This window comes from Gobio gobio (assembly GCF_949357685.1).
Source record: "Gobio gobio genome assembly, chromosome: 15".
In the NCBI taxonomy this organism is placed as follows: Eukaryota; Metazoa; Chordata; class Actinopteri; order Cypriniformes; family Gobionidae; genus Gobio; species Gobio gobio.
Window position 1 is genome coordinate 14,950,063 of NC_137108.1, and position 14,491 is coordinate 14,964,553.

The 14,491-nt window shown below is 42.5% G+C and overlaps 2 protein-coding genes across 2 annotated transcripts in view; one reads left to right on the plus strand and one right to left on the minus strand.

Annotated features, from left to right (window-relative positions):
• Nucleotides 1–8,894, plus strand: part of adcy2a (adenylate cyclase 2a) — a gene marked incomplete at its 5' end in the record, with an annotated part of 286,803 nt that extends 277,909 nt beyond the window's left edge. Inside the window, 2 exons of the mRNA XM_079837559.1 lie at nucleotides 8,046–8,170; nucleotides 8,456–8,894. Coding sequence (XP_079693685.1) covers nucleotides 8,046–8,170; nucleotides 8,456–8,608 — 278 coding nt within the window. The 3' untranslated portion in view covers nucleotides 8,609–8,894. The remainder of the gene's footprint in view (nucleotides 1–8,045; nucleotides 8,171–8,455) is intronic.
• A 2,771-nt stretch (nucleotides 8,895–11,665) lies between these two features.
• dnah5 (dynein, axonemal, heavy chain 5) overlaps nucleotides 11,666–14,491 on the minus strand; it is a gene marked incomplete at both ends in the record, with an annotated part of 196,011 nt that continues 193,185 nt past the window's right edge. Inside the window, one exon of the mRNA XM_079837438.1 lies at nucleotides 11,666–11,817. Within this exon, the coding sequence (XP_079693564.1) occupies nucleotides 11,666–11,817 (152 nt within the window). The remainder of the gene's footprint in view (nucleotides 11,818–14,491) is intronic.

The window sequence follows — 14,491 nt, forward strand, 5'->3', positions numbered from 1 at the left end:
TTTTTATTTAACTGAAAACAATGTCCAATATTTTCACTCTCCAACTGTATTTTTGTAAATATAAACAAATCTTGATTTCGATGGCTGCAAAACACTCCAAAAAAGTTGGGACAGAGGAAAAATAAAAGTGAAACGATTATAGAATATCCAAGTTAAACTGTTTTGAAACAATCCACAATTAGCAGGTGAATTGGTAATAGGTGAGGGTATCGTGTTTGTGTATAAAATGAGCATCCACCAAAGACTCAACAAGCAAAGATAGGTCATGGCTCGTCACTTTGTGCTAAATTTCACAAGAATTGTCAAACAATTCAAAAATCACATTTCTCAATGAAAGACTGCAAAGTATTTAGGTCTTTCACCATCCATGATATTCAGGGAATACAGAGAAATCTCAGTCCAAGTAGGACAAGACAGGAAACCTCTGTTGAATGAGCGTGACCTTTGAGCATTCAGATGTCACCACATGTGAAACCATCATGCTGCTGTGTTAAACACAGCCACATGGGCTGGGGAGTTCTTTGGAAAACTGCTCGGGTTATGTATATAACCCTTGTTCCCTGAGAAGGGGAACGAGCACTGCATCGGGACGACGCTTTGGGGATGCTCCCTTAGCATCAGCGAATCTGAAACCAGAATGCCAACTAGGCCAATCCGATTGGCGTGCGTGATGACGTCATTGTGACGGCATACCCGGAAGTATAAAAGGGGAGCTGGAACGTAATGGCGGTAGTAATTGCTCTGAAGCATGCGCTCCAGGCGCGCCGAGGTGTGGCGTCGGGATGCAGTGCTCGTTCCCCTTCTCAGGGAACAAGGGTTATATACATAACCCGAGCAGTTCCCTTTCGAGGGAACTCGCACTGCATCGGGACGACGCTTTGGGGAACGAGTACCCACTAGGCCACACCGAAGGGTAGCACCTGCCCTAGTGTGAAGCCGGAGACCGGGCACAGCTAGGACTGGAGCGCCCTCGCACCAGGCGTCGTAGGGAGATCCAGGCTATAGAACCTGATGAAAGTGTGGGGTAGCCCACCCGGCCGCCTCGCAGATATCCTGCAAGGGGACCCCAGAAAGAAGGGCCACCGAAGAGGCCATGCCTCTGGTGGAATGAGCCCTCACGGCCACAGGTGAAGGCAAACTGCGCACCTGGTAGGCCATGGTAATCGCCTGGACAATCCAGTTACTGATTGTCTGAGTAGACGCAGGCAATCCCTTCTTAGGTGAACCAAAACACACCAACAGTTGTTGTGATCTCCTCCACTGTGCAGACTTCGCCAGATAAACTCTTAGAGCCCTAACCGGGCAGAGTAGGTGAAGTCTCCCCTCTTCCGCCGTCACATGAGGCGGAGGATGAAATGCCTGCAGGACCAATGACCTGACCACCCTTGATGGCACCTTAGGCACGTAGCCCGGCCTAGGGTGTAAGATGGCTTTTACTCCTCCCGGGGCAAACTCCAGGCAGGTCGGCGTTACCGCCAAGGCCTGGAGATCTCCCACTCTCCTGAGAGAGGTAATGGCAAGGAGAAAAGCCACCTTAAGGGTCAGATCCTTTGGTCCAGCCGACTCCAATGGTTCGAAGGGGGCCTCAGCCAATCCTTCGAGAACCACTGCCAGGTCCCAGGTTGGAACTCTGGACCGAGCCGCAGGCCTCATCCTCCGAGCCCCACGGAGGAATTGTACAACCAGCTGGTGCCTACCCAGAGGCCCATCACCCAAAGGAGTGTGGAAAGCCGCAATGGCAGCCACGTACACCTTGAGTGTGGACGGGGTAAGCCCTGCAGAGAAACGATCTTGGAGGAACTCCAGCACTGAAGCCACTGGGCAGTTAACTGGGTCCACCTCACGTTCTCTGCACCAAGTGGAAAATACATTCCACTTGAAGCTGTACAGTCTCCTCGTAGACGGAGCCCTGGAGCTGAGTAAGGTCTCTATCACGTCTGCCGATAGGCCAGCCTCTATGAACCTGGTCCCCTCAGGGGCCAGACCCACAGGTTCCAAATCTCCGGGCGGGGGTAAAATATCGTACCCGCCGCCTGAGATAGGAGATCCCTCCTCAGAGGAATCTCCCACGGCTGACCTGCTAGCAGAGCTATGATATCCGAGAACCAAACTCGAGTCGGCCAACGGGGTGCTACCAGAAGTAGACTGACCCCCTGTCGACGGACCCTTTCCAGGACTCCCGGGAGCAGAGCAATCGGGGGAAATGCGTACAGACGCAGCCTCGGCCACGTCTGCACCATGGCATCCAGCCCCAGCGGAGCTGGATGCGTGAGGGAAAACCACAGTGGACAGTGGGACGTCTCTCGAGACGCAAACAGATCCACTTCCACTGGGCCGAACCTCTTGCATATGGCCTCCACCACCTCTGGGTGGAGTCGCCACTCCCCGGGCCTCAGCCCCTGCCTCGACAGGATGTCTGCTCCCTGATTTTGGACCCCCGGGACATACATTGCCCTGATGGACAACAGTTTCCCTTGGGACCACAGGAGGATGTGATGCGCCAGTCTGCAAAGAGGGCGCAACCTCAAACCCCCCTGCCGTGCCCCAACCAGTGAGGGAGGCGTCTGTTGAAACGGATTTCCGGCAACAGGACGCTCCCAACACTGGCCCTTGGGACAGAAACCAAGGTTTCTTCCATATGACTAGGGAACGAAGGCCACTGCGCGTTACCCTGATCATACAGAATGGATTTCCCCTCAAGGAAAGCCACCTGGTTTACCTCCGTATCAGTACATGGTGGCCGCGGAGGTCCGGGAAAAAGCTCCTCAGAGCTTTGTAGACCGCCAGCATTTCCAGGCAGTAGATGTGCCAGGAGAAATGCCTGGTCTCCCACAGACCTCTCGCAAAGCGGCCGCCATGACCACGTCACAGCCAGTGAGGGAGGCGTCTGTTGAAACGGATTCCCGGCAACAGAACGCTCCCAACACTGGCCCTTGGGACAGAAACCAAGGTTTCTTCCATATGACTAGGGAACGAAGGCATCTGCGCGTTACCCTGATCATACAGAATGGATTTCCCCTCAAGGAAAGCCACCTGGTTTACTTCCCATAACCACGTCCCAGCCAGTGAGGGAGGCGCCTGTTGAAACGGATTACCGGCAACAGAACGCTCCCAACACTGGCCCCTGGGACAGAAACCAAGGTTTCTTCCATATGACTAGGGAACGAAGGCATCTGCGCGTTACCCTGATCATACAGAATGGTTTTCCCCCCCCGAGGAAAACCCCTTGATTCCCAGCTACCACTGTAAGGGTCTCATGCAGCAGGCCAAGAGATATTCTGTTGGACGCAGCCGCAATGAGCCCCAGCAGCCTTAAACTGCTTCACAGTGATGCTGTGGCCTAGCTTCTTTTTAGAGACCACTGCCCGTATGGACTCGATACGTTCGGGAGACAATTGTGCCCACAACGTAGAGAATCCCATACGACTCCCAGGAACACAGTTCTCTGAGAAGGCGACAACACGCTACTGTGTGTAGAGTCTCAAAGGGCTAGGCCGCCTGGAAGAACCCGATATTGGTACGCTTTGCCCCAAAAAGCGAACCTCAGGAACTTCCTGTGACACAGAAGGATGGATACAGGGAAGTATGCGTCCTCTTCAGACCCATCGTGACAGACCAGTCCTCAGACTGGATCTGAATCACAATGGAGGAATTGCTAAGCATCTTGAATCTGAATCTCCTCAGAGAACGATTCAAGTACCTCAGGTCCAAAGTTGGATGCAACTGGCCATCCCTCTTAGGAACTGTGAAGTACCGGCTGTAGAACCCGGACTCCCTGTCTGGCGGAGGATCACATTCTGTGGCCTCCCTACCAGCAGGGAGTGAACTTCCTGTTCCATTACCCGAACCTGCCCAGGGACCACTGCCATCCAGACCACCCCACTGAACTTCAGGGGAAGGTAATCGGACTGCAGTCTGTATGCCCCTTTCTACAGTCGCAGGCCCCAAGCTGATATATTCGGAGGCATAACCATGCGCCGAGATAATCTGCTAAGGGAACCAGCCTCTCGAGGCCGGTCTCGGGTGTCAACCGAGCCTCCTCCCCGACCCCCTGAAGCGGCTAACCGGCAGGGCGAAATCGAGGAAGATTTTCGGTGTGCGTACGCGTTTGCTGAACCACCGCAAGTCTTGCTAGAGGCGGCTGGTGCAGCACGCGTGCGCGGGGAAACGATGTGGCCCGAAGCGTACTAGACGGCGGGAACACAGCGTCGATTCCCGAAAACTCCACAGGGGAAGCGACCTCGATCGCTCCTACCGGGAGAGGGGGCTGGCCAGCAGGGGCCTCATCTAAGGGAGCAGCTCAACAGGGCCACAACCCTAGAGCGGACACTGCGATTAGCAATTGCCTGAAACTGATGTGTCCCGCAGGCCACAAGGCGGCGAGAACGACATCAACTTCAGGAGGGCTCCATCTTAGATGAATATCCAGTTCACAAGTTAAACACGCCTGGGTGACAGAATTAAAGTATCCAACTTATCAAAGTCGGATAACATGACACTCAATTCCTCGGAATTAAATGCCATCATAATCACCAAACCCGTGCAACCTGATCTGAATAATAGGCTGAATAAAAAATATATCTAACTCCTCAAAGTCAGATAATATTTTAATTTAATTCCTTAGAATTAAATGCAGCCACAATAAGGTGAAACATAGTCTGAATGATAGGCTGAATATCTAACTCCTCAAAGTTAGATTATATTTAATTTAATTCCTTAGAATTAAATGTAGCCGTAATTAATCAGACGACACTGTTTTATTTGTATTTATACGGACTCATAGACCCCGCGTTGCCTCAGCAACGTGGTTCAAGCCGTCATAATACAATTGGCTTTCATCCCTCGAGAAAAAAGCCAAACAGTGTCACACAATACAGTGAAACATGGTCTGAATGACTGAATGTCTAACTCCACAGAGTCAGATCATATCTCATTTAAATCCTCAGACTTAAATGCAGCCATATCAGACAAATACTGATTTTTTATTGTACTATACGGACTCGTCCGTTAAGCCAACCAGTATCTCATGCACACCGATCGCGTGTGTTCACATTAATTGCAGACCCATAACCTGCGCGCTGCCTTTTTTTCCAGCAATCGCGAGGATGGAATCTTGCATATTTAAGAAGTGCTTATGACTTTGACTGCCTCGATGCTGAGTACGTCTAATTCCTCAGAATCAGACCGCTCACACATCGGGTCCTCCGCCCCGGGGGAAGAAGCCGCAGCGCGGGCTTCCACACGGGGAAGGAGAACATATGAACTGTCAGACAAAGACTGGGAAGATGCCTCAACAGTCCCAGTCCCGCTGGACAGTCCATCCGTGAGCCCCATGACCAGCCTCGCCGCACCGCCTCGGCGGATGCGGGACCGATCCACGGGGCTCACGAGGCTGGCCGGCCTCATCGAACACGGCCAGCCGAGAGCGGAGCACTCTGAGCGTCAGCTTTCATAATGCTCACAAGCGGCTCCCTCGAGAGCCGCTCGAGCATGCTGAACGCCCAGGCAGTGCACACACAGCAGGTGTGTATCCGAGCCCGACATGTAGCGAGGGCAAGGATGCACACACTGCTTGAACTCTCTCACTTTTTCACACTTCATTTCAATCACACACTTTCACTGACATACAACAGTAAATAGACAGACAGTTTGACAGATAGCGCTTGCTGAAGAGCAATAACTGCCGCCATTACGTTCCAGCTCCCCTTTTATACTTCCGGGTATGCCGTCACAATGACGTCATCACGCACGCCAATCGGATTGGCCTAGTTGGCATTCTGGTTTCAGATTCGCTGATGCTAAGGGAGCATCCCCAAAGCGTCGTCCCGATGCAGTGCGAGTTCCCTCGAAAGGGAACCGTTATCACAGTCTGCTGCTGCATCAAGGAATACCACTTGAATCTCTGTTATGGAAGGAGAAAGCTATACATCTGTTCAATGCAGAGATGCTGCCGAGTTCTCTGGACCCGACTTTATCGCAGATGGTCTAAAAGATAATAATATATAATGAACTGACGGTAACAAGGTTGCACAGTCGAGGCTCACACAGCCTCACGAGGAGAAATGGAAACAAATCAACGCCGCTCACACAGAGAATTGTACATACTGCAGTAAAAATTCAAAATGTGAAGTTTTTATATTTATAACATATACTATAGTTAAAAACATCACACGACCAAGAGTGCTGTTTTCCTGATTACCATCACGACTTAAAATGTGACACTGATTTCATATGACAGTTCCATAAACAATTAATTAACATTAAGTCACTTACATTTTAGATGCAATATTGACTGTTTTTGTTCTATTTCAGCAGCGAAAATATTTCCAAGATCACATCAGAACCATAACGCATCTCACAGCAACATTGTGTTACTGAATGATTCAGCGTATTGAATGAATCGGTTGAATCAAAGATTCAATGACCCGTTCATAAACGACTGCCTTATTCCTAAACGAATCAGCCATTTGAATCGACTCAATGACTCACTCATTAAGACCTGCCGCCACCTACTGGCAGTTCTTTCCAACATTTCTTATTTGTATACAAAAATATGTATTAAAACAATCTCGTAACATTATTTAATGCAATTGTAATTTTTTCAGTGATTGGAAACAGTCCTATAGTGTCTTATTCTAATAAATTTTTTTATCAAATTTAGGAATATAAAAGGAAAGCTGAAGCAAAGCCTATATTTAATATGATTAGGGGGGGGAAATTCCCTTTATAAAATGAAATAATATCATAAATATGCAGATTTAAATACGTCAAAGCTGAGAAAACTGGTGAGAATATTGCTTCAGAATAATGATATTTAACTTTCAGAAAACCCTGATAGATAACCAGAATTGTAAGTCAGAATGTAAACTGGGCCACAGATGGTAAGCACAATTACATTAACCCAAAACTAACTTAATTAAAATGCCACAGCCCATACTGTTTTTTTTTTAAATTTAATTATAAGAATATAGACATTAAGATAATAAATTGTTATGCAAGTAGCCTACTTTAACTTTTAATACTTAAAGTACATTTAAAATCAGGTACTTTTTATTTAAGTAGGGTTGTCATTGTGGAACTTCTACTTTTACTAAAGTAAATATATATCTGGTTATTTGTACTTTTACTTAAGTTACTGAGATTCAGTACTTCCTCCACCACTGCTACAGAGCAAGTATACACTTGCTACTGCTAATAGATGCACACACAGGCTGCTGTGAGCATGTGAGATATGCTGTTGCTGCATAAATAGACACATAAATCCCATAGCAGATCTAGGCAGGTGGAGCTGGGGAGATGGAGGTTTTCAGACGAGCAATGAACCAGGCTGTTTAAATGTTGTTCAAAACCCATTCTCACTCCCAAGGCATCAAAATCCGAAGCATGGTCAAGTGCCTTCCGCGTCACAACGAATACGCTAGGCGTCACTATATCGACACGCAGGGTGCTCCATTCATTTCACTTGTTTACCCAATGCGTCAGTTCAAGACGCATTTTATTTTTTGCATTTGTAGAAGCAGACATGATTTTATTAATATTTTATTAATATTTAAAGGTTACTTTTATATTTTGGAGCAGCTAACCCCACTCCTACCCTAAACCTACCCACTTCTAAACAATATAAAACACGTAACAGACAAATACAAGTATAGTCACATTAATTTATTGCAAAAACTGACCAAAAACAGTATAAAAGTATTATCTCATGTTGCATTCCAAGGCTTCTGAATGATGTCTTCATGTAAAGAACAGAGTTGATCTTAATGTTTTAATCGTTGAAATGATGATCCCGCCGCTCCGTGAACGCACTCATATCTCATTCAAATAATACACATGACTCTTTACCATGACACAATCGGTCATCCGCCTTGGGAGTGAGAACAGGTTAAGCAATCTCATTGGCTGCAGGAACAGCAGAGGCCAATCAGCTTGTGCCTTGTTCTTGCCGATTGCATGTGAAGGACCCATCAGCCGATGCCCTTTAGAGTTTCATGACTAAACTATATGTAATTTAGAGTAATCTGTATATTACCATCCATCTGTAGGTATTAACCATGGACCTGTGATAGCTGGGGTGATTGGAGCTCAGAAACCGCAATATGACATCTGGGGCAACACAGTGAATGTCGCAAGCAGAATGGACAGCACAGGAGTGCTGGGGAAAATACAAGTAAGATAAAAAAAAAATGTATCCACCATATTTGTCAAATTTATACAAGAAACAGAAAGAACCATATATTACTTCTTGTTGATTTAAAATTTTAAAACTGCCTCACGTCCTTTTAATAGATATTTGATTAGTGGTAAAGTAAGTCTCCATGTAAAAGCAGTGGGATTCTAGACAGCAAAATTGCTCATGCTTTGAACAATGGGCAGTGCAATGACTCATTAAATTCATAAAAACTCAAAAAATTCAAAAAAAATATTAAATTCCATTGTGTGTGTGTGTTTGCAGGTTACAGAAGAGACAAGTCGCATCTTGCAGACGTTGGGCTACATGTGCACATGCAGAGGAATTATAAATGTGAAAGGAAAAGGAGAGCTCAAAACATACTTTGTCCACACTGAGATGAGCCGGTCTTTATCCCAGGGGAATGTAATGCCATGAATCATAGCAACACACTTGCAATGAACTGCAAACATTTACAAACAGGAATAAAAGAGACATCTGTAAATAATTGTGCCTAGTCTTTAGATGCACGAAATATTGGATGTATTGAAAGTGATACCATTTCTACGAATCGTATCTCATAGACAGGGTTTGTGCACAGGGTACTGTAAATATGGTAGCAATTATTTTGTAAGAAAATCAAATATAACAAAAAGTGTTTTGATGTCTTAATACCATTCTTTTTCTTTTGTAAAAGCATCATTAAACTTTATATGTACTTGTCTTTCTGAGGGCATCTTTATTTTTATGATTGGCATTAAGGGTTTTTGATATATTGTAGTGCATATGACATATTACAGGAATAAGCTAGTACTTTTCTGTGTTGTGTCACTGACATGCTGTGCATGATATGTGTGACATATTTACACCATCAGCATATAGATGTAGCTTTGGACAGTAGCGCCATATCCCTATGAGAGTTGTGAATGTAATATAGTATTCTATGTTTGTAGGTCTGTGTCATGTTTTCATTCATAATGAAAGTATTTCCCTTTATGTATTTCATTAACAGAAGGTGCACTGTCTAGTTGCTCTTTGCAACCTCTGTCCACCTTCTATGTGAATTGGTGCTGGACCACTGCCGTCAAGTCCTGAGAGGTGTTTGTACATTTTCTCTATTGCATTATTGTCCCAAGTGGATAAAATATCAGCTGAAAAAGCACTACAAGTAGTTTGTTCAAACTTTATACCCCCCCCCCCCCCCCTTTAATGTATCAATTGTTTGGTTGTAGTTGGATAAATGCAGGTCTTAAAGTGGCCGTGTCTGTGGCTCTAAACTGCGCACAATAACTTTTTCAGTTTAGTAGTCATAAGATGTTGACACAATGATTTTATGAAATTAAATTTCAATGACAAGATAAAATAATAGTCGTACAAGACCATTTATTGCAAGATTTTTTAAAATAAAATCAAACATTTAAAGCATCTTTAATGTTAAAGAAAGCATACAAAGAAAACATCTTACATGTATTCCATGTGTCTTTTTTTTCCTACAAAGTTTTAGTAACTTTAACCAAGCAGCAACAGCACTGTGATCACAGTGACATTTCTGAAGCACTTCCTGTCTCTGACATTTAAAATGGTTTAGAGAACTATGCTTTATTTTTAAAGATGAACAAAATGTGATTCTTTATAGTTATACTTTCCAGAGATGTAGATTTCCATCAGGTGATTTAATTTGTCCCACTTTTAATGATTTTTTTTGTACTTTTCTGTTATCTGCTTTAGAGTACACTCTAAAAAAAAAGGTTCTATATTGCACCAAAAATGGTTCTTGGCTCGTAATCATAGGGGAACCTTTTTTAGTGCTACAATTTTGGTGCTTCAGTGGTTCTTCAGCGGTTCTTCAGAGGTGCTATATAGCACCTTAGTCAAAGAACCGGTGAAGAACCTCTGAAGAACCGCTGAAGAACCTCTGAAGAACCGCTGAAGAAAAAAAATTGGTGCTATATAGCACTAAAAAAGGTTCCCCTATGATTACGAGCCTTTTTTTTTAGAGTGTAGGTGTAAGATCTAATACTAGTAATTATATGATGGTTGGGATTATTTTTTGAAGCACTTTAATTTTAAATTAATACATACAGGTTTTATTCTATTTTTTTCTTGCTGTGGACCTATAGAAATTTACTTGCACATTGATATATCAGCTATTTGTTTATTTAGCTATTTGAATTACAAGGATCTCATGCTGTGTAAAAGTAAAAAAAAAAAAAAAAGTCGATCATGTTCTAATGAGAAGAGAATGAGAATCACATTGTCTTCATGTTTCATGTGACTGAATGTCATTTTCTTGAGAAATAATTACAATCAATTATTTGATTTTGCATTCAATACAATAACCCAATCATGAGTTTGTTCAACTTTGTGGTACAGGCCTGTGTTCTCAAACATACTTGATGTTTTCTTTTCTGTGCTAGGATGGCATTTGACACAACAAAATAATCTTGTGACTGTGAAGAAACCATATATGGACAATGGCTGCGTCCGAAATCGCATAATCTCGAGTATTTACTTATTTTTAAGTACTTTGTGAGCACTAAAAAAGTATGCTCTATATAGCAATCCAGGCGTAGCTACTACATTTGGCATGTTATCATTATCATGTGACCTCCAGCATCAGTTGCGTTCCTTCATTGCGATTCATAAATCCATGCACACTTCAGAATCTCGCCTGAAGTAGTAGGTCATCCGGGTACTTTTTGTGTACTCTTTTATGAGTACTGTGAATTCAGACATACTTTTGTGATTTTGGAAACAGCCCATGCTTCTTTACATGAGATGGATAATACAAGAGACTGTTTACTGTTGGACAAGCATGAATACGCTTCAGCTGGATTGTTAATCAGCAGGCTTACTTTTGGCCTTTAATCCACATGGTTCATGCATTTAAAGACGAGACACAGCAGATGGTCTTGAGAGGCACTCATAAAACCATATGACGATGTACAACGACTTGACAATATTTATGTTGGATTCACAGGTTTAGATGTCAAGGCTCCTGCTGTGGTTCTTAGAATCTCATGTGTGGTGTTATAGAGAGCTGTACATGTTTTATTCAGGTGCTGAAGGGGAACAACAGTAAAAATACAGAACAAGATCAGAAAGCCATCAGGGGGGTATTCCAGAAAGCAGGTTATGTAACATATCTGGGTATGTTTAAGGGTAAGTAAGCAACATTAAAGTAACCTCCAGAGCAGGTTATGTTCCAGGGTTAGTTTGCTTAAGAGGTATTCAGATGTGTTATATAATTAATATAGTTATATAAATGTAACCAAATTTGTTATATAGTTACAGTTATATAATATACAACATTATATATAAATTCTAAAGCACTATTATAACAAGGTAATTTTAAATGTTAATTAAATTCAAATATATTTATTGTAAGCAAGGTGTGGGTTAATCAACCGGGAGTGCAGGGTATATGTGACGGTAAGTTAACCTAGCTTTCTGAAATACCCCCCAGGGCATATTTGTATATATAGTAAACAATGATTATTTGACGTCACACAGGAGGGCCACTCCTCTCAGGATCCAGTATTCTGGAGGGTGACTGGTTCTCAGGTCAACAGCTGCGATATAGTTCAGGTCTGTTCGAACAGGTTTCTTATATATTGGACTTGAGTACAAACGCACATCTTTGACACCTGAGGAAAGATAACGATTAGGTTCATACACAAAGTGAATGCAATGTTTAGCATGCTTTAATTACAAAACCATCTATGGAAGCTTGTTTCCACTACAGAATAAAAAGGAAATTGCTACTTTTTATTCTCAGAATTGCACTTTATGTCACAATTCAGACTTTATAACTCAAAATTGTGGGGGAAAAAAGTCAGAATTGTGAGTTTATATCTCTAACACAGAGTTTCCCAACCCCCTAGAGACACGCCAACACTACACATTTTCAAACTCTTAATCCTAATCAAACACACCTGATTCAACTCATCAACTCTTTAGAAGAGACTCCAAGACCTGAAATGAATTGGTCAGGTAAGGGATAGGTAAGGGATATAACAACATAATGTGTACTGTTGGTGTGCCTCCAGGAACAGGGTTGGGAAATAGGCCTACTGCTCTATAATACACTAGCATTCAACTATTTCAGCCAAATATAGATGTGACGTGACATGAAGGCCAAATATGGTAACCCATACTCTGAATTTGTCCTCTGCACTTAACTCATCCAAGTTAATGTACACACATTTGGAGCAGTGAGTAGTGAACACATACACCCGGAGCAGTGGGCAGCCATTCACTTGCTCAACTGCCCCTTATAGAATTAGAGTCCCAAATTATAGTATGTTGAAATAAGTATTCCAAAGATACCCCGGTGGTCTACTTTTTCCGTTTAGAATCCAAAGTGCAGATACGTGCACACTCTAATGGCTAATAGACCATTGCCCACAACCCTTTGCACGCTGGAAGAGGAGGATTCAGTAAGAACTACAACTACATGAATAAAGTGTAAAAAAATAAAAATAATAAATACTACAAATGTGAGTCTGACAGTTAACTAGAAAGATTTAGATAAAGGGGTTTGAGTGATTAATAATCAGTATCTAACCTGACAAAATATATTTCTTCAATGTTATCCACATTATATTTAATCTGAAACAACCTTGTGAACTTTTGTAATATGTTTTGTCATTAACTGTTAAATGCATAATTATGCAAATTACAAACACATGAGGAGAGTTCTCCGCATGAAAGACGACTGGCAGATCAACGTTCTACTACATTTATCTCTGAAATGGTAGGAAATTAAATTAAATTGAATTGATTTTTATCCGTGACAAGATTATTGTCAGAGCAGTTTAAACAGTAACAGAATGCTCATAAATAAGCTTCCGTTAAAGACGAAATTATGACAAAGTAGTATGTTCCAAATCTTGCCTACTATTTTGCTACACACTTAAAGTTTTTAAGTACTTTTAAGTAATATTATACAATTATGGTCAGAATTATTGGCATCCCTGGTAAATATGATCAAAGATGGATGTAAAATAAATTTGCATCGTTTATCATTTTTATCTTTTTTTTTTATTTTTTTTTTTATCTGAAGGTGGGGGGTAAATCACATTAAATGAAGTAAATGCTTTTCTCCAAAACACGTAGGCCAAAATTATTGGCACCCTGTTATTAAATACTTTTTGCAATCTCCTTTTGCCAAGATAACAGCTTTGAGTCCTTTCCTATAATGCCTGATGAGTTTGGAGAACACCTGACGAGAAATCAGAGATCATTGTTTTATACAGAATCTCTCCAGATCCTTCAGATTCCCAGCTCCATGTTGGTGCATCTTCTCTTCAGTTCATCCCACTTATTTTCTAGGATTCGGGTCAAGGAACTGGGATGGTCATGGCAGAAGCTTAATTTTGTGCTCAGTGACACATTTGTTTGTTGATTTTGATGTTTGTTTTGGATTGTTGTCCTGATGGAAGATCCTACCATGGCCCATTATAAGATTTCTAGCAGAGGCCTCCAGGTTTTGATTTTTTATCTGTTGGCATTTGCAAGAATCCATGATACCATGTATCTGAACAAGATGTCCAAAAAAAAAAAAAAAAAAAAAAAATAGGCCCACAACATTAAAGATCCAGTGGTATTTTTAACTGTGGGCATGGGGTACTTTTTATCCCTGTTTGCACCAAACTATCTGACAACAAAACCAGGTCCCTGATAACTGAATATACTGGAGTTTGTTTCTGGATGAGCAAGAAGGATTTTTCCTGAATCCTTCCCCAAACAGCATGTGCTGATGTAGGGGTTGTTTGATTTTTAGGCTTTCTGACCCCAAGACTTAACTAATCTCAGCGATTCTCCATCTGTGATCCTTGGAGAGTCTTTGGCCACTCAAACATTCCTCCTCGCCGTGCGTTAAAACAATATAGACACACATCCTCTTCCAGGCAGATTCGTAACATCTTTAGTTGATTGGAACTTCCTAATTATTGCCCTGCTGGTGGAAATGGGGATTTTCAATGCTTTAGCTATTTTCCTACAGCCACTTTCTATTTTGTGAAGCTCAACCATCTTTTTCTGCACATCAGAACTATATTCTTTGGTTTTACTCATGGTCATGAATGATTGAGGGAATTTGGCCTTTGTGTTTCCTCATATTTATACTCCTGTGAAATAAGACGTCATAGACAATTGCATGTTCCTAATCACCCTTGTGTGCAAATTTTTTTTTTATATTAACGGGAATATAATTCAGAGATATTTTACTCCTAAAAAATTCTAGGGGTGCCAATAATTGTGGCCAACGTGTTTTGGAGAAAAATATTTAAAATGTGATTTTCCCCTGACTTTTCATTC